Raw genomic sequence first — 18,821 nt, 5'->3', positions numbered from 1 at the left:
GATTCAGGAAAGGCCGAGACAAGACCGGGAACCTGGTAGGGTGTGTTTGGTCTCGCATCAGTGATGAGTATTCTGATAGTGGTTGTGGTATATTTTCAGCATGGTGACGTTGCGAGAGAGACCAGCGGGCGGATCAGGCGCCGGAGAGGGATCAGGCTCGGGTTCAGGGGACGAGCAGCTCGAGGAGCGAATGAGGGAGTTGATATCCGCCGAGGTTACGCACAGTATTTTTAATCAGACTCCTGTGATCTTTGGCACGGTCAAGGAGGGTATATTGGAGATTTTGGATGAGAGGTTGGGAACCTTTCGTACTGAGATGATGGCTTTGATGGGAGCGCGTAGCTTGACATTTCGGGAATTCAGGGCTTGCGGGGCACCAGATTATCATGGGGCTAGGGACCCCATCGCTAACAGCAGATGGTTGGCTGATGTTGCCAATGCATTCCGTACGAGCCGGTGCCCTGAGGGGGACAAGGTCAGACTCGCTTCCTGTCTTTTGAAGGACAGAGCGAGGGATTGGTGGGAGGAGATTGGTCATGCTTTGGGTGATGATGTCGCGTTGGACGCGATGACTTGGAGCGATTTCTCGGCCAGGTTCAGGGCGGAGTTTTCGCCGATTATTGAGGTGCAGCAGTTGGCACGGGAGTTTCAGGATTTGGCGCAGACCACTGAGACTGTGGCGAAGATCACCGCCAAGCTCAGGGAGAGGGCTCTTCTTGTACCGCAGTATGTCGCGGATGAGGAGATGAAGAAGGCCCGATACCATGAGATGTTGAGGGTTGACATCAGGGAGTTCGTGAGCAGATCCAGCTGTAAGACGCTGGAAGATATGATTTCTCGGGCTAAAGAGAGGGAAATTGATTTGGAGCAGATTCGGAAGAGGAAGTCGGATGAGGTTCAGGTAGCTGCAAGTTCGGGCAAAAGGCTCAAGGGATCGGATCCGAGATCGAGGGATTATCAGGACCGCAGTCGGTACGGGAAGTGTGGCAGGGTGCACAGGGGCGCGTGCAGGAGTGGTAGCGGTGGTGAATCTGGCTGTTTCAAGTGCGGTCGGACTGGTCATTACAGCAGGGATTGTACTGTTACCACCGCGCAGAGATTTGACTTGTTATGTTTTCATTGCCATCAGCGAGGCCACAAGAAGGCCCAGTGCCCCAGTTTGTTTTCAGCAGGGCGGGTGATGACACCTGCCCCTGCAACTTTGAGGATCACAGAAGGCCGTCAGGGCCGTGCAGAGGCGCCTACGGTGGGAGGAAGAGCTCTTCAGATGACTACCTTAGAGGCGCGATCAGCACCGGACGTTGCAGGTATGCGATTTCTGTTTTCAGTTCTTTTATTTGTGCATGATTATATTGTTATGGTTCTGCATCATTATCGGTATGAGTATTTGATTTTTGAGCGGTTGATTGTGATCGAGTTATATGCCATCTGCATACCTTGGATATTCGAATGGTAGTGAGGGGATGTGTCCTATTGGAGAAGGTTACATAGGATGCAGTAACTGTAGCATGCTTGGGAGGGACTTGGTATGTCTCGCTAGATCGGAGTTGTATAGTGTTAGAAATGGATTGGTTAGATCCCTAGCTATGGTAAGCTTGGGTCCCTCAGCAGATTGATTATGGAGTGGTAGCAAGGATTTCTTTTGAGTATTGAGCAACAAGGGGTAAGTAGGATCGAAGTGGGGGAGAATCCTCCGAGTGTGCAAAGGTAGGAGCACGTAGATCCAGAATGAGTGTGCGACCTCCGAGAAGGAAAAGAAGTAGTTCAGCATTTGATGGATTGAGGATTTCAGGGTTGGGAGTTTGAGAAACTCCCCATCAGCTAGTGCTTGTGATGGTAATGGTTAGTACGTGGTTGGGAATTCAGGTTGTGGATCGCCCGAAGGACTCGAGGGAGTCGGAATGAGGATCTTGGGAGCTAATGGCACATGGGTTCCTTTGTATTAATAGTCAGTGGTAGAAGTGTTGCAAGCCGTAGCATTCCTTAGTAGCTTCGTTAGCGGAGTTGGGGCGAGGCCCTTATCTCCTAGTGATCAGATAGGGATCAGGAATGGGTAGTGGATGAGAATGATAGGGAGTTTGCCTGTATAGCCCTAGAGAGGTGAGACCTTGGGAGAGGCCGCTCCAGGATAGAGGCGGGTGGGACCCGTGGGCGAGACCCGTGAGTTTTAGCAGCACAGGTGGGACCTGGTAAGGACCTTAGTGTCAAGATAGGGGATCGGGGATCCCAGGGAAATTGTAGTGTCTGTAAGGTAGGATAGATTGAACAGTTTTAGGTGGTCGAAGTTTCTTCGAAAGTCGCTGGGAGCGACTAGTAGTTGTGTTGGGTCAGCTACCGGTGGGAGCCGGTAATCCAGACATTGATAGGTTGGTAGGGACCAGGGTGGTCTCAGTTCATCCGGAAGGCAGACAAGGAATAGCAGAATTTTCAGTCAGTAGTATTGCGGGTAAGCAGTGTATGATGGGATTCAGTTAGTTGAATCGAGGGGCGCTCGACACCAAGTTTTGGCAGAGAGGAGTGTCAGTGGTTACTGACGGTGATGACCCGTACTGGGATTAGCGGGGGTGATGAAATTAGTGAAGGATAGGGACTTCACAGTGACAGAAGAAATAGTTGGTTATGGAGTTTTGCCTTGGGAAGACAAGGAATTGTGCAAGGAAAGAAGGGGTGAACCCCTATAGGTTCAGTGCAGTACTCGGTGAGTACCAGAAGGATTGTCGGTAAGTAAGTTGTGTTCCCAGGATGTTCAGGGTCAGGGTGACCTGAGTCTATTATTCGCAAGGATTTGTGTTAGCCGGAATGACCGAGCGGGAGGCCAGCGATGGTAGGCAGCTGGTGTTGGATTAATTGGTGAGTTATTGGAGGCAGATCGCAGGCGGTGGGCCATAGCAAACTTCGAGGACAAAGTTTAGTTTAATTGGGGGAGAGTTTTAACACCCAAAGTTTTGAAGGCCAAGAAAGGAAAGAAAAACCCTAATTTTAAGGGGCGACTCGGCGAGTCCAAGGAGGAACTCGGCGAGTCCGAGCGGGATCCGGGTCGAGGAGTAAGTGACCGACTCGGCGAGTCGGCCAAGGAGACTCGGCGAGTCTGGTCTGTGCGAGGAAAACCATAATTCCGGGAGTTGTATCCTATATAAAGGGTGTTATGTCCCTCCCTCAGCCTCCATATCATCCTAGAGAACCTGTAAACCCTATATTTCGTGTGAGCTTCCATCATTTGAGAGAAATAGCTTTGGAGGAAGGAAATTTTGGAAAGGAACTTGAAAATCAAGAAGGTTGCTTCAAAGGAGGGGTGTATATCCGAGATCTACTTCAGTTTGTGTTCATCTTGGAGGTATTAAGCTGCCATTTTCCCTTCTTTGCATCTAGATCTATTTTGTTATGAGATTTGGGGGTTTTATGGTTGGTTGAGACCCAATTCGAGTTTAGAGGCTTAGATATGTTGTTGCCACTTCAGATCTAGTGTTGGGATGGTCCAATATGTCATAAAGCATCAGAAGATGAGTAGTTGGTGAAGCCCTTTTGTCCTTAAACCAAACCCTAGTATGTTTTGAGCCTAGATCTCTTTAGTTATACGTAAAGTTTGCAACTTTACGTGGGGATTGAGCTTTGGAAGTATGGATCTATGGTTTGGAGTCCCTGCATGACTCAAAAGTCCTCTGCATGTTTGGAGATCTGAATGGACTCGGCGAGTCCTTTGAGTGGACTCGGCGAGTAGCATGAAGATTTGGAGAAACTCGACGAGTGGGATGAACAGCTCGTCGAGTCAGATGATGTTGACTCGGCGAGTTGGATAAGCAACTCGGCGAGTCTGTTGAAGGTTGTCTTGGACTCGGCGAGTCTGTTCTTGGACTCGGCGAGTCAGGTCGCGAAACCCCAAACTCTTCGTGTTGAGACTCGAATCAGTGAGTCGAATGGAGACTCAGTGAGTTGGACAGGTCAGGACTCGGAAATCGGTAGACTCGGCGAGTCATGGACTGACTCGGCGAGTCGAGTCGAGTCGCGAATAGAAGGACTCTAAACATATGAACTCGGCGAGTAAGGTTGACCTGGGGGGTTGACTTTGACCAGGACTTTGACTTTGACCGGAGTTGACTTGGTTGTCTTTCGGGGGTCAGTTAGACTCAGTGTTGCATTGATATTGGTAGCTCGGGGAGCGAGTGGAGCAGGAGTTCAGAGAGTTGTCGGGCAGCAGCTAGTGGGATCATCAGCGAGTTCAGGCAGTGCAGGTGAGTTTCCCTTTGTATGAATGGGTCTACGACCACAATGTCGGCCCATGTAGTTATGAGTAGAAGACCCGGGGGGTTAGCCTTAGGCACAGTATGCTATTATGATATTCAGGACGAGGTCCAATGATAGCGGGCAGGTGCCCAAGGAACGATTTATGTGATAGTTTACACTTGTTGTCTGTGTGATACTTGTACGTGCCTGGTAGGGAGGCGAGTGTGGGCGAGGTCCTGTGTCTCACCAATTGCAGAGTGTGGATGGTGTTCCACATCTCATTAGTAGCAGATCAGGGGTGAGGCCCAAGTTAGGGAAAGAGTGAGTGTGGGCTGGGCCCGTATCTCACTATCAGTAGGGGCATGGATGGGGTTCCATGACTCATCAGTAGAGTTCGGTTGTTAGGACCGGAGGGTAATCTGACGCCCCAGAAACGTCTGACAGTATGTGATGATATGTTTATTTGTTGGCATGATATGTTATGATATATGGTTTAGTAGCTGAGTGTGGGCGAGGCCCGTATCTCAGAGATAGTTGAGTGTGGGCGAGGCCCGTATCTCCCAGCTAGCGGAGTGTGGGCAAGGCCCGTATCTCCATGAGTGTGGGTGAGGCCCGTATCTCCTAGCTGTTCATTATATGATTATATATACTTGTATGTTATGGTTTAGTAGCTAAGTGTGGGCGAGGCCCGTATCTCAGAGATAGTTGAGTGTGGGCGAGGCCCTATCTCCCAGTTAGCGGAGTGTGGGCAAGGCCCGTATCTCCATGAGTGTGGGTGAGGCCCGTATCTCCTAGCTGTTCATCATATGATTGTATAGTATGTGGTATGATGGGGGGACTCACTAAGTTTTGTGCTTACGGTTTTCAGTTTTGGTTTCAGGTGCTTCCGGTAGCGGATGATGGAGCTCGGGATGATCGCATGGCACACACCATAGATTAGTCAGCCTGGGAATGTTTTACTCTGATAACGAACATGTGTTTTGGAAACTATTACTCTGATCATGTTTTGAATCGATGATTTTGTCTTAAGTGATGTTTTATTAAAAGAAATTTTTAGTCTTGAATTTTGGGACGTTTTAGTTTTGTTCTTCTTGGTGATATTACCCTGCCACTAACAGAAAAAGCCGATTCTGAAGCTACCGTAGAAGCTTGGGAGCTTAGTAGATCACAGGCCATAGCGGCTAGAATCGGAAATTGGGTTTCCTTTCCTTTCCACCAAGCCAAGATATCAAAATTTTCAAACTCTTGAATCCTCATTTGAGACAAGAATTCAGAACCAATGTACCTCCCGAGCTCGCTACTTGGGGTGTTAGACCGAGCTCGTTTGGAATTTTCATTCCACAAAGTATTATAAAGCCTAATTGGTTCGTTATTTTGGTGAGAAGTGGATCCGGATGCCCCCGTATTTCGCATCATTCGCCATTGTTGTTTGATTATGTCCCGGCCCAAATTTCACTGCGGGGCATCTTTTGGTCATATGAGTTTTCAATGTCGAATTCCCTTCTTCATTAAAAAAAGCACCACATTTCTTGCATCGCGCTTTTTGTACCGTTTGACATTACACACAAATCATAGTTGCACCAAATAGTCGGATTTCTATTTGTTTCTTTGATGCTAACAACGGTAGGATTGTTTGATGAATCTCCAATACCAACGGAAGCCGAATCCACTGTTTGAATTAAGAGCGTTTTTTGAAGTAAAAGAGGTTTTTTGAGGTTTGGTTAACCCAAAACATCTAATAGCTATTTATACTATCAAGTATTGGGGAATATGGCCAAAAGGGACCAAAAATCAGGTGTCTAACAGCCATAAACGGTAGGGGTGGCAACTCTCGACCCAACCCGTAATCCGACACGAACCCGACACGAAAATAAGCGGGTTAGGGTTGAGATTTCTGACCCGCCAACCCGTCAACCCGTCAACCCGCCAACCCGTTTATTTAATGGGTTAGGTTGGGTTACCTGTTTAGGTTCGCGGGTCAACCCGCCAACCCGACTAATATATTTAATTATCTATTTCTTTTAATTTTTAACAATCTAACATCATATTATACTATTAGTTTCTATTTATCATATCCTTAACACTTAATTTGGTATTCGTTCGTAATTTCGTATATCATCAGCCATATGTTTGGGCAATGTGGCATTGTGTTGTGGGCTACTGTTGGGCTTGTGTCTCATGATCCCGTCATCCATCTTTGACCTTGACTCCTTGAGTGTTGACTGTTGAGTCCTTGTGCAGCCAGCCATTACGTATTTACGTGCCTTAATAAAAAAAAATTGTTCCTCACCCGCTCCAGTCTCCACATTCACGAACGATTGAATGAAGGATAAAGATTAAGGAGTTAAGGACCGATCTTCGAAGGAAGCAACATCACGAACTCACAATTTAATCACTCATCGGGCCAATCCTCACCCGCTCCTCATCCGCTCATCGCTGTTTGCACTCACTCTTGTCAGCTTTGACGTTTTCGACCCACCTTCCTTTCTCTCTACGGCAAGTAACAATCTACACTATAGTATGTTTGAACAATTGCACTTTTTCGTGAATGTTTTGATTTTTAGAGTTTTATTTGGATGTTTATGACTTTATGTTTAATATTTATTTTGGATGTTTATGAATTTATGTTTAATGTTTATGACTTTTAGACTTCATTTTATTTGGATTTTTCAATTTCATCTTAAAATGTGTTGCCTATTAAATGGGTTATACGTGTTGCGTTCGAACCACCATGTGAACTCGCCAACCCATATATTTATATGGGTTGGGTTGGGTTGATGTTTCCAACCCGTCAACCCGTGACCCGACAACCCGCCAACCCATATATTATATGGGTTGGGTTGAGTTTCTGAATTTCAACCCGCCAACCCGTGACCCGCCAACCCGAACCCAACCCAATTGCCAGGCCTAATAAACGGCTATATAGCCGTTAGAATAAGACAAAAAACCGGATCAAAAAACCGGTTCTTATTAAACCGGTCCTAACGGTCAAAATAGTGAATTGGTCCGGTCCGACGGTTCGGTTTATCAGGGGTTCGGTTTAAGGCTGAACCAGTTCGGATGTAAACCAGTTACCAGGTCAGTGGGGTTCGGTTCAAGGCTGAACCGCTTCAGAGGTAAACCGGTTTCCGATTCAATGACCGGTTCGGTTTGTGAACCGGTTTTTTTGGTCACATCTAACTAAGACTATACCGAATTATAATTTGATTATATTAGATTGAGTTTAGTTTGGGCTATTATCCATGTTTTAAAAACCAAAAACCAAAATAAATTTGGATTCACATGATCATATTAAACCACAACATCAAAACTCACGCCTCCACATACGAGCAAATACTATGTAATCTAGTGTTTTGATGACAATTGAATTTTTCGGTTAGAACCAATACGTAGATAATTTTTAACCAAGTTTTGTAATCATGACTTTGTTTCTTCACGCTAACATGAATACATAATACCATGAGCTTTAATATGAATATGCAACTTGACGAGTAATATGTAAATCCAGAGAAAAGCCAAAATTCATCAATAATCTATATATCCGGAACAACAATTTCTCAAATGAGATCTGAAAAACAGACTAACAAAAACATCATCCAAGATAGTAAAATTATAACACCATGACATAACCCCAAACATCCAAAACTGCTGAAAACAAAAACAATAACTTATCTCTTCTTTGACACACCAACAGTCTTTCCCCTGCGCCCAGTAGTCTTGGTGTGCTGTCCACGCACTCTCAAACCCCAGTAATGACGAAGACCACGGTGGTTTCTGCCATTAAAACATCAAAAAAAAAAAATCATTTCAAGCAACTAAAAAGGAAAGGAAGCGAAAGAAACTTTTTGGCCAAATAAAAGAAAATTGAAAAACTAACCTGATCTTCTTCAAACGCTCAAGGTCATCTCTCAACTTCATGTCAAGAGCATTGGATGTCACCTGGGAATATTTCCCATCCTTGTAATCCTTCTTCCTATTCAAAAACCAGTCTGGGATTTTGAATTGTCTTGGATTGGCCACGATTGTCATCAGATTATCAATCTCAGCATTTGAAAGTTCTCCAGCCCTGCAAATATCAGATTAGAGAAATTGCTCCATAGGTGAAATGAAACCAAGAATGTAAGGAATAGAAGAAAGAAGACTATTATCGAAACATCAAAAAATGCTTTCAACAAAATTCAATAGCTTGGTCATACAAACATTAATATAGGAACTCTGAGTCAATTGATGACATAAACAACATAAATCAATCTACTGCTAAAACGTGCATTAACATTCAGCCGAAAAACTATATTAAGGCATTCATTCAGCTGTCTTATAGCTTAAAACACTAGCAATATGTGCTACTCGCAACAGGATTAGTGTTTACAATGAACACTTATTTGATGTTCAAATAACTAAGAGATCTAACATCTAAATGCCACAGAAACAATTCAATCAGATCTCAACGAAGTGAAAAAGACAGAGACCACGTACCTCTTGTTCATGTCGACATCTGCCTTCTTGCAAACGATGTTGGCAAAACGACGACCAATACCTTTGATTGAGGTCATAGCGAACATAATCTTCTGCTTGCCATCAACGTTTGTGTTCTGGACACGAAGAATGTGTTGAAACTCCTCGTTTGCTACCAGCGACTGCATAAATTTTTTTAAAAATTACAACACCGCAAAAGAAAAGACTTCAAAAACTGAAACATGCTAAACAACGAGATAAATGGCGACTGAGACTCGATAGAGGATATGTGACTCACCATTATTGCAGTCGGAATTGCAGGTATCGGCGGCTGGTGCTCCGGAAGTTCTAATAGCCGAGAATCGTAAACCCTAGATCGCCTGTAGGCACCTTATATATTGTACGTTATATTGGACTGCATAAACTTGGGCCTATTGTTTAAAAGGATATAAAAAAAGCCCATTTACATGATCGTCAAATTCTTAATATAATAGTTGTATTTTTATTATGATAATTAATTAATAAAAATTATAAGCTGTTTTATTATTTTTATGAACACATAACACATAATTTTTTCAATCATTTAATCTAATAAATTTCCATATGACATAAAAATTTAGTCATTTAAATATTACAAACTAACATTTCTTTTTACCATTTAAACAACACATAATTTGTTTTTGTCTTTCTTATTAGGAAAAATAACATGAAAGTCTCTACATTATTAGTTTTTATTATTTTTACACTTTATTATTTTTTCCAAATTATATATCATTTTAACATTTTTTTTCAAATCGAACACCATTTTATTAAAAAAAAATGATTTTGACTATTTTATCGGCAACCTTTCTGATATCATTGATTTTAACACTATTATTTTTTTTCAAATCGAATATATTCATCCAATTGATCAAACCCGTTATTGCTTTATGTCGTCAATCTTCTTCAAGGGGTTAAACCTTCGAGTTGTTTGAGACGACTTTGGAACTAAGATAGATTTTTGTCGAATATGAAATGCAAGGTAAAAAGAATGATTTTCTTATTATTTTTTTTATTCAATTATTTTTATTAGTAACTTATGTATTTTGTAGATATTTCATATACATGAGATCTAGTTAAAGTTTCATATTTCAGTGTCATAAAAGATGTAGTGGAGTTTCTTGAAAAATTCAACAAATAATGGAAATTGTATCGTCATGTAACATCCGATTTTAAGATGTTTCTTTATTTGGAAAATTATATTTTAATTTAATCATTAGAAGGTCTAGGGTCTTAAGGGATGAAGTTTGGACCTTAAAAAAATGAGATTTATGGGCTAAGGGTATAATACTTCAGACTAAAGGGTTAATTTTGGGTTAAAAAGCAGTTTGGTCTTAAGTTGGTTTTAAGCCTTGCTAGATCAAACTTGCACGGAACGACTCATAGAATGTCGTCATGCGAAGTTTGTACAATTCAAGCCCATGAAATTAGGGTTCTATCATGTATTCAAAGCCATTATCTTCGAGATTTATGTCATTGTGCAGCCTCATCTATCAATGACCCACTTGAGAGCAAACCCTAGCCTCCATATTATCCTACTAGCATTGTTTCTCAAGTTTTGAGTCTTTTTTTGCTTATTTATGCACTTTGAAGGATAAGGAATTGTATTTGTGAAACAGGGAAGCATTAAGCAAGTCAGATTCAACGTCTTGAACGCCTTCTGGACCATTGTAAGTCTTCAAGCTTAAAGCTTTAGACTACTATTATCAGCAACCGAATGCAAGCTAACTATATATTAAAAAACTATTTTCTCTCTCATCCACCTATACAACTCAACTAAACCAAAAATTTCACACACATTAACAACTAAAACCAACCTAACCTTTTGCTATATAAATATAATTTGTAATTATGTTTATTTTATTTTAAATAGAATCTATAACTTTTTTTATTCTATAAAATACAAGTAATATATTTATTTTAAAACTTAAAAGTTATTTATAATTTTATTATAAAAAGTTTTTTTTTATAGATATATCAATATTGGTCTTGATTTGTAGAGAAAAAAAAAGTTATAAATTTTGATATAATTTAATGTTTTGTAAAATTATAGTTAAAATACAAATATAGATATCATACAAATACATGTAGTATAAGTTTTGTATAATAATTAAAATTATTTAACCATTGAGAAAAATCCAAAAGTCATATTGTGAGCTACCTACGTGGCAACTATATTTCTAAAAAAATAGGCGACTAGGCATGGGTGCAGCAACCTCGTCGGTTGGTTTCAAAGTGTTTATTTTCTTTTTAATCAATTTCAGCAACCAACTATTCATTTAGTCACCAAGACCATAGTCTTATGATTTATTAGGTATGGATCTTTTGTTTTATGCATGTTTTGGTTTCTTGGTTGTTGTTTGGTCAGAGTTTGAAGAACTCTAGCCTTAAAGGTTGCATTTTTTTGGCTTCTAGATCCATTGTGGTATGAAGAAGAGAAGTTCATCTTGTCATTTGGTCCATGCATGAATTTAAGAGCCTTTTAGTCTCATTTTTTGACATAGACCTGGAATGATGGTGTTAAGGACATGCAAATGGATAAATTTATAAACTTTATCCATTAAGACTACATTTTGATGTGATTTGGAGGTTTAGAGCTTAGGTCTTAAAGGATTATGACCTTGGATGAAAGTTGGCTTAAACAACAAAATCGTGCAACGACTTTTGAAGCAAATCGTGACTATCTTGTCATCTAGCCGTTAGCGTCGCGAACCTGTGTTACTAGCGACGTGATGATATGGACAGTTTTTTGACCAAGTTTGATTTTTGGTCAACTATGTTGGGTTTGGATCTTGGAGGGGCAAAATTTTCTTTTACCCATAGAATTGCTTCATTTGGACTTCGATAAGGAAGTGTAGATAAATGTCTTAACTTAATTGTTAAATTAAGGTTATTTATTGTGTTGTTTTAGGGAAGACTTGATATCATTAACTTGAGATTGTGGATTTCATCTTGTCGTCAATTTATATGAGTTCTCACGAACTTTTTTATTATGTGGACTATGTGATGTAGGATTACAAAAATGGGTGAAAAAACAATACTGAGTACCGAACCGAACCAACATTACAAGCACCAGATACGATACTCGTTTTCAGTACTAGCATAGGTACCAACAATATTGAACCTTACTTATCGTAATTTTCGAGTACCAAGTATCATCACATATTAACATAAATGATGTTTTTTTGTTACCGGGTCAGGCCTGAAATTTTAACAGTTTTGCTCACCCCTTGGTTTGACATCCTTAAGTGGTGGAAACAAAACACGTTGCATTCCATATCGCTTCTCAAATGGTCAAATGTAATTTTTAATACTCTTTTTAGTATTTTTTTTAAAGTTTATTTCTAAAGTAATCGACTTATAATTTTAATCGTGTTTTTTTTAGATATTTGGTCATATAAGTATCGATTGTGGCATCCGAGTTAGCATTTAACATTTGTGGTCGCTTGTTAGACAAGTATCGAATTCATTTTACAATACTGATAGCTGAGGATAATTACTTTATTTTTCATAACATTTCTTGTTTTATCTGTTACAAACCATAAATTAGAATTATTCTATTGATGTTTAATTTTTTTATTTTGGGTTCCGGAACAAACATAATATTATTGTTTCTTTTGGTATTGAAAACATGATACATGAAAAATATGTTGGAGTTTTATGGTTTCTTTAGTATGCCACAAGTGACATATTTAACCCAACTAAAATACTTCAAGAACATCAAGTAAAACACACAAGAACACAAAGATATGAGATGAAGGTCATCATACGAAAATTGGGTTTGCGGGTAATGGAACCGAATACGAGAGAACCGAAGTACATGTACCGTATGGTCCTCGGTTCTTGGTTTGGGCTTTTTGGTTCCAACCTAACTTGGGATAGGTTTGTAACCAGACTCATCCCTACTCCACAAGAACCATTTGTGTCATTTACTCGGTTTTTTATAACTAAAACTCACTTCTTGCTCATTGGCTTTGCAAAATCTAGAAGGCACTTAACTAGAAGTCATGATATGAAGAATCCATGTCATCTTAAGAAAACTTTGGTGTAGTCGTATAAATCATAATTATCATCACATTAGTTTTGAATTAAGTTTAGGTTATTGTTGATTTGCTTCCCTACAAAGCACTCAAATATAGCTGAAGCTGGTGGGAATGAATGAAGATGAGACATTGTTTTTGGTGTGTGTTGATCTCAAGTTGTTCTCCACCCATTCATCCTTAAGATGGTTAAGCTTAGTGGTGATCACTTGGGAATTAACTCATTTAAGTACTCTAAAAGGAGTTATCCTTTTCATGTGAACAGCTACGTCAAAAAAAGCTAACAACTACACATAATCACACTTTGAAAGGGACATAATGCAAATGGAAAGGGGCAACACAACTTCTACAAACTCTTTATGATTATTCAGACACAGCAAATTCCAAGACACAACCATTGTCCCCATGAGTTGCTCCTGCCTACCCTACAGCTGCTATTGCTAAAAAACCAAGTGCAAAATTACCAAAAGCTCCCGCCTACAAATGCAAAATTACCAATCAGTACACTCTAAAACCAACATATTGCAAAAGAAAACCACTTATCAAAGTGACAAGAAACGGGATGTGAAATTTACCTTAACATGAAGATCCACTTTACCAGCCTCAATATTTTCATATATTAACATTGTCATGGAGTCCCAAAACCCATCAGAATTCTGGATTCCATCTCCTAACTTCAGTTAAATTATTCCCCTACAAACCTTTCAAGGAAAGATTAATTTACAAACCTAAAATCTACAAAAAGGAAAAGAAAAAAAAAGAAAAAAAAGGTTCTCCATTGCATATCTAGAACATCTGAAAGGGAGGGGTTGATTATTATTAACATGCAACCATGTAATTCCATCCAGTACCGGAGTCAGATCTAACTGTCATAAACCTACCTGCAAATTAACGGAATTGGAATAAGAAATACATTTTTCAACATTTTATGAATAATATATAGTAATATCTGACCTTAGGCTCTGGAAACCGAGTCAAAGCAAAACAAGAGGCCGAGTATCGCAAGGCTTGGAATCGTCACCAACGAAATCAACCACAGTTGTTGTAGGGTGCAGATTCAAGTCAAAGGTGATTTTGGGAACCAATTGGGAAGTCAATGGAGACTCTTTGACCACAACAGAAACAGAATCACCATTCTCGACGTGTGATTCCGATTCCGACGGTTGGTGTGGCCCGCAAGTCATTGTAGAACAAGGTCGAATACTACAACCCGGAATGTTTTTTACTGGAAAATTTAAGTCGTACAGGTTGTCAGAAGCATTAGAATTAGTTAACTTATCGTCTTCTGGACATCCGCCATTATCCATTATTATGATGATATCTTCTTCCATTTGTTCATAACCAACAGAAGCATCTTTTGCAACCCCGGGAGGCTTTTCCTCATAACCTCCTACTGCATTTGATGATGTGGTTTCCAATTTTTCACAATCAATGGCATTTTCAGCAGGCATTTCATTGCAATCTATTGCATTGCTTGGTGTCGTTTGAGAGACACTTTTATCGTTTGTGGTACATTCCAAGTCTTTTTCATCAGAATCTACAGAGTTTAAACAGATTTCAGAATCAAAACTTAAATTTTGTTTTTGTAGAAAATAAAGACAATCATTTGTGAGTTTACCTGCAGATGCAGACGGATGAAAAAGAGGCTTCTGAAGCATGTTGATACCAGGAAACACAATCATGCTCATGCACTTCAGTTCTTGTTTCTTTGATTCATCAAGTGGGAGAAAACCGAAAACCTTGGTCCATGTTTGCAGAAGTGCAGGGATTGCAGGAATGATCAGCTCTTCCACACCAATAGCAGAAAGAGTCTGAAATATTTTTTTTTATAATATAAATAACAATTGAAAAATAAAATGTAAAAAATAAAGTTGGATAAGCAAGATATATATATACGGATTCAATTGCATCGAGAAGGCGGCGACACATCCCTTGACGTCTATACATGTGGCGGGTCCCAATAAATGGCATTTCAGCTAACCGGGACCCGTGTAACCGTATAGATGCTGCTGTGATCAACTCATCTCCCTTTTCTAGTACAGCCGTAACAAATCCACCATAATTCAGCCGCCGGAAGTTTGATCTGAAAAGTTTCCAGAAGAAGATGAGATAATATTATTATATATAAACAATGATTATTCAAGAAATGTATAGTTATTTGGAGCTTACCCACAGTTGTATACAACATTATGGATTATACTGGTTCCACTTCTCCCATCAACAATTGGCACAAAACATTCATCCATAACAGAAAATGCAACAGCCAGTTTCGAATTATTTTCCACCTTTAATTTAATGTCCTGAATACTCAAATCTTGACTGATATCACAACGCTGAAGCAGACTCCATGTGAATCCATCTTCAAGTTCATTCTTCACCCCAATATACGTTTGCAACCGCTCAAACAGCTATTTTTTTTTTTAAAAAAAATTCAAAATCAAATTCATGCATAATAGATATTAGTCAAATTACAAATGGCACTCTTTTTTCTTTCACTTTTCAGCATACCTGCTGACATTTCTGCCCACAAAAAGGTGGTCTGTTGGAATCCATATCAATGGGTCCCACTTCGGTTGAGCACGATTGGTGAACTGTTACATTGTTAAAAACAAAACATATTAGCAAGAACAAAGACATTTTTTGGTAGTTAATTATCATGTACAAGATTACATACATTTTTCCTCACATAAACCACATGAGAGCATTTCAGATGAAGGTTTGTCAGGGGCAATAACGGAAACCACTCCACAGAATTTGCAGGAACAGTAGAAGCAATTCCAGTCACCAGGAGGAAAATACTACAATTTACATGAACCAAGTGAGTGAGAAACAAAATTTTTAGTAGTAATAGATTACAAAAAGAACAGATATTGAGAAACTTGTGATTACTTGAATGTCAAGGCAGCTCTGATGGAATGTAGAAGGGCAACCATCACAACAGATCAAATTTCCACCATCTCCACAAATGTTGCATGTATCATCATTCGGATCATCTCCTTCAATATCAACAAGATTAAATCTGATACTACCAGAATCCTCTTCTTTCCTCCATGAATCCAATAAACACTTCCTAAAAGACACTCCAGATTCCAAATATATATCATCAAACACCTGATTAAGTTTCCCTCCAGAATGACCTACAAATTCTGATATACTCATACTTTGATTACAGCAGCTGCAAACAATCCCATCACTTGTAATTGTCCCCTCCGATGCCTTTTTCTTCCTTCTAGTTTTCCCATAATTCACTTTCCAACCGGACAAAATTACCCCCGAATCAATCATCCATGATAAAAGGTTACGTTTCCTGTTATAATACAGTAAACAGCCATTGTTATCTTGTTTTGTCCCCTTTTCTGAACCACGAACTAAAAGGCGTGGCTTTCTGTTTTTGACAATAATACCCTTTTCACGTTTCGGTTTGCCATCTTTTTTCTTCTTTTTGGTGGTGAGTACTTTTTTAATGCTTTTTCCATCTTTCTGTATTCTGTTTTTCTTCTTCTTGCAGCCTAATTCTTTATCCACGCGTTTGGATAGCATACTGATTTGTACAAGTGACATTGGCATAAATGCAGAGACTTCATTAGTATCAGCATTACCATCTTTGATTTTTTTTGTAAGCTTAGAATAAGCTCTTGTGATTGACCAATGTGTCCTCCCATTGGGTTCAATATACACCATGTCCTGATGCACCCTATTGAGCCTTGGTCTACGCTCAAATGTCCACCCAGACTTTGAAAGTATATCAAGAAGTTTCTCTCTCAGTAACTTCTTACGTTCTCCTCTTCCCATAATGCCCTCACCAACAACACTTTTCCTATTACGAATTCTTATTCTTTTCACTTTATTAGCCTCTAACCCACTGTTGCTGTTTTTAATGGCCACAAGCTTCAATTTTCTTTTTCTCATTTTGAGTTTCTTCAAAATCATATCTTTGAGTCTTTTCTTTTCTGATGCCTTTTCTTTCCCCTGTTTTAGTTTCTTGTTTTTTGGTTTCACTTTCGGTTGACTGTTTTCACCATCTATTTTGCGTGGTCTTCCCCGTTTTTTTAAGGGTTTTAAAGGAATCTCATTAGTTTCAATATGTATCTTACGAGGCCTTCCACGCCTCTCTATCTTCTTCTTCTTCTTCTTCTCCGGTTGGCCACCATCAACCACCGTGCCACCACCACTGACCACCGTATTCCTCAACCGCAACACCCTCTCACTAACCCGAACCCCAACTTTCTTCCTTTTAGCTTTTTCATCTCCAACTTTCTTTCTTTTAGCTCTTTCATCTCCATTGCATTCAGATTTCTTAACATTTTTCCTTTTCCTTCCCCTTTTCTGTTTTACAATACCACTTTCAACAACTTCACCATTTACATCTTCTACTTCATTCTTGTTTAAGTTGCTAATTTTTCTCTTTTTCTTTCGGGGCCTGCCTCTTCCCTTTTTTTGCCTAACTTCATCAATACCACCATCAGCATTCTTGGAAGCATTCAACATTGACAAGTCATCACCATGGACAATCTTTGTATCATCAGCAAGTTTTGCAGATCCTACATGTTCAGACTCGTGTTCACAGTCCAGCGGTGATTTAATTTCTTCCTTAAAACAGTGATCAGTTTCACTAGTTGATGATTTGTTTCCTTCTTCAACAGGAACACATTCAACACTTTCCTCTTCGATTTCTCCTTCGGAACAAGAAACTGGTAAATCTTTGATAGGATCCAACACCTCTGATCCCAAAAACAAACCTTTATCATCTGTATTTAATCCAACTTTTATACCTTCTGAAAATACAGTACCCATTTCAAGATCTTCATCAGGATTATCAACACATACCCCAATTTCAGCCTCATTTGCTCCTTTTTTATGAGATCTCAGTGATGACCTCTCAGCCTCATTTGCTACCTTGTTACCAGAGCTCCTTTTCCTCTTTGCAATAGGAGATTTGATATTCTCAAGACCCAAAACAACACGATGTCTTCCACTTTTTAACACCCTACTCGATCTCAATTCCATCCTTACAAACCCTGCACACAATCAATTAACATTAATACCATTTTTTCTAACTCAAAACAACTTAATTGTTAAAATTCATGATCATCTAAACACGAATTGTACAACAATCAAGAAAAATCGAACCGTAGGGTTATCTGATCGTCGAATTGCACCAATGCACTATCGAATCAAGAAAGTGAAACACACTTCGAGACCATTCAATCAAAAATACAACACATTCAATTGACAAAAAAACTGTAGAATTTTAAACGCTTCGGTTTTAAAAAAACGCCCAATTGAAACTACCAAAGCCAATTTGTGTACCAGAAAATCAGAGCAAAATCCCAATATTAACAGCTCAATACATGAAATTTCTTACCTGATAACTGGATCAAGGAATTTGGAGAAACTGAATTGCACTACTGATTCATGGTGGAAACACAATACTGCGAAGCGTACATGAAGGGGGGAGTAATTCGGTGGGTGATGATTTTAGAGAAAGAGACAATTGAGGGTTTTAGTGAGAGAAAGAGAGTGGGGAATCGGTATCTGTTTGTGTGTGCTTTCCTTTGGATTTTTGGGTTTTATTATTTAGCTCTGATACGAGTTTTTTTTTTTTTTTTTTTTTCGTTTTTTTCTTTTTCTTTTCTGTTCTCAGAATTTGTGATTTACAGGGTTTTTATGCATTTGGATATATTTAATTCTCTTAATTCCGGACATCAATGTCAGAAAATAATCAACTTTTTGGGTTACAATTTGATCTTTTAACTGCCTTGATCACTCTCTCAGGGTATATGCTAGCGCTCCTTATCTGCAAAATGCCATCATGATTTTTTTTTAACTTTTTCAAAATCAATGATTTATAATATCTTGTTAGTAGACTAGACGTTATTGAGTCAGCTCAGCAAACACCGATCCTCAATCTCGACAACACCAACTTGGTAACTGCTTGCAAACAAAAGATGGTATCTCTCCTCCATGTTCTCTTATTTTCTTTTCTTCCCTCCAATATTTTAAAAACCGGTTTTTTAGTTGAACCGGTATGATAACCGATTCCTGTTTCAACCGTCAGATAAACCG

The 18,821-nt window shown here is 39.5% G+C and overlaps 2 protein-coding genes across 3 annotated transcripts; both read right to left on the bottom strand.

Annotated features, from left to right (window-relative positions):
- Positions 1-7,720: 7,720 nt before the first annotated feature.
- On the bottom strand, positions 7,721-9,080 carry LOC145074315 (small ribosomal subunit protein uS13z/uS13y/uS13x). Its single transcript, XM_079020716.1, has 4 exons — positions 8,975-9,080; positions 8,698-8,858; positions 8,099-8,287; positions 7,721-7,995 (listed from the first exon to the last, which is right to left on the bottom strand). Exons 1-4 carry the CDS (start codon positions 8,975-8,977, stop codon positions 7,890-7,892), a joined length of 459 nt encoding a protein of 152 aa, XP_078876842.1. The 5' UTR covers positions 8,978-9,080; the 3' UTR covers positions 7,721-7,889.
- A 3,905-nt stretch (positions 9,081-12,985) lies between these two features.
- LOC145072093 (uncharacterized) lies at positions 12,986-18,322 on the bottom strand. 2 transcript variants are annotated; one of them, XM_079018466.1, is made up of 10 exons: positions 18,121-18,322; positions 15,645-17,773; positions 15,430-15,553; positions 15,264-15,346; positions 14,925-15,163; positions 14,652-14,838; positions 14,374-14,566; positions 13,710-14,292; positions 13,331-13,456; positions 12,986-13,232 (listed from the first exon to the last, which is right to left on the bottom strand). In XM_079018466.1, exons 2-8 carry the CDS (start codon positions 17,760-17,762, stop codon positions 13,730-13,732), a joined length of 3,507 nt encoding a protein of 1,168 aa, XP_078874592.1. In that variant the 5' UTR covers positions 17,763-17,773; positions 18,121-18,322; the 3' UTR covers positions 12,986-13,232; positions 13,331-13,456; positions 13,710-13,729. The 2 variants fall into 2 exon arrangements, with proteins under 2 accessions (XP_078874592.1, XP_078874591.1); XM_079018465.1 differs by having other exon boundaries at positions 13,331-13,636; positions 18,121-18,321.
- Between the last annotated feature and the right edge of the window lie 499 nt (positions 18,323-18,821).

This window comes from Lactuca serriola, chromosome 9 (assembly GCF_051521515.1).
Source record: "Lactuca serriola cultivar US96UC23 chromosome 9, Lser_US96UC23_V15, whole genome shotgun sequence".
NCBI lineage: Eukaryota > Viridiplantae > Streptophyta > Magnoliopsida > Asterales > Asteraceae > Lactuca > Lactuca serriola.
Note: the sequence above shows the minus strand (reverse complement) of the source record. Positions and strands in the feature narration are given on the sequence as shown.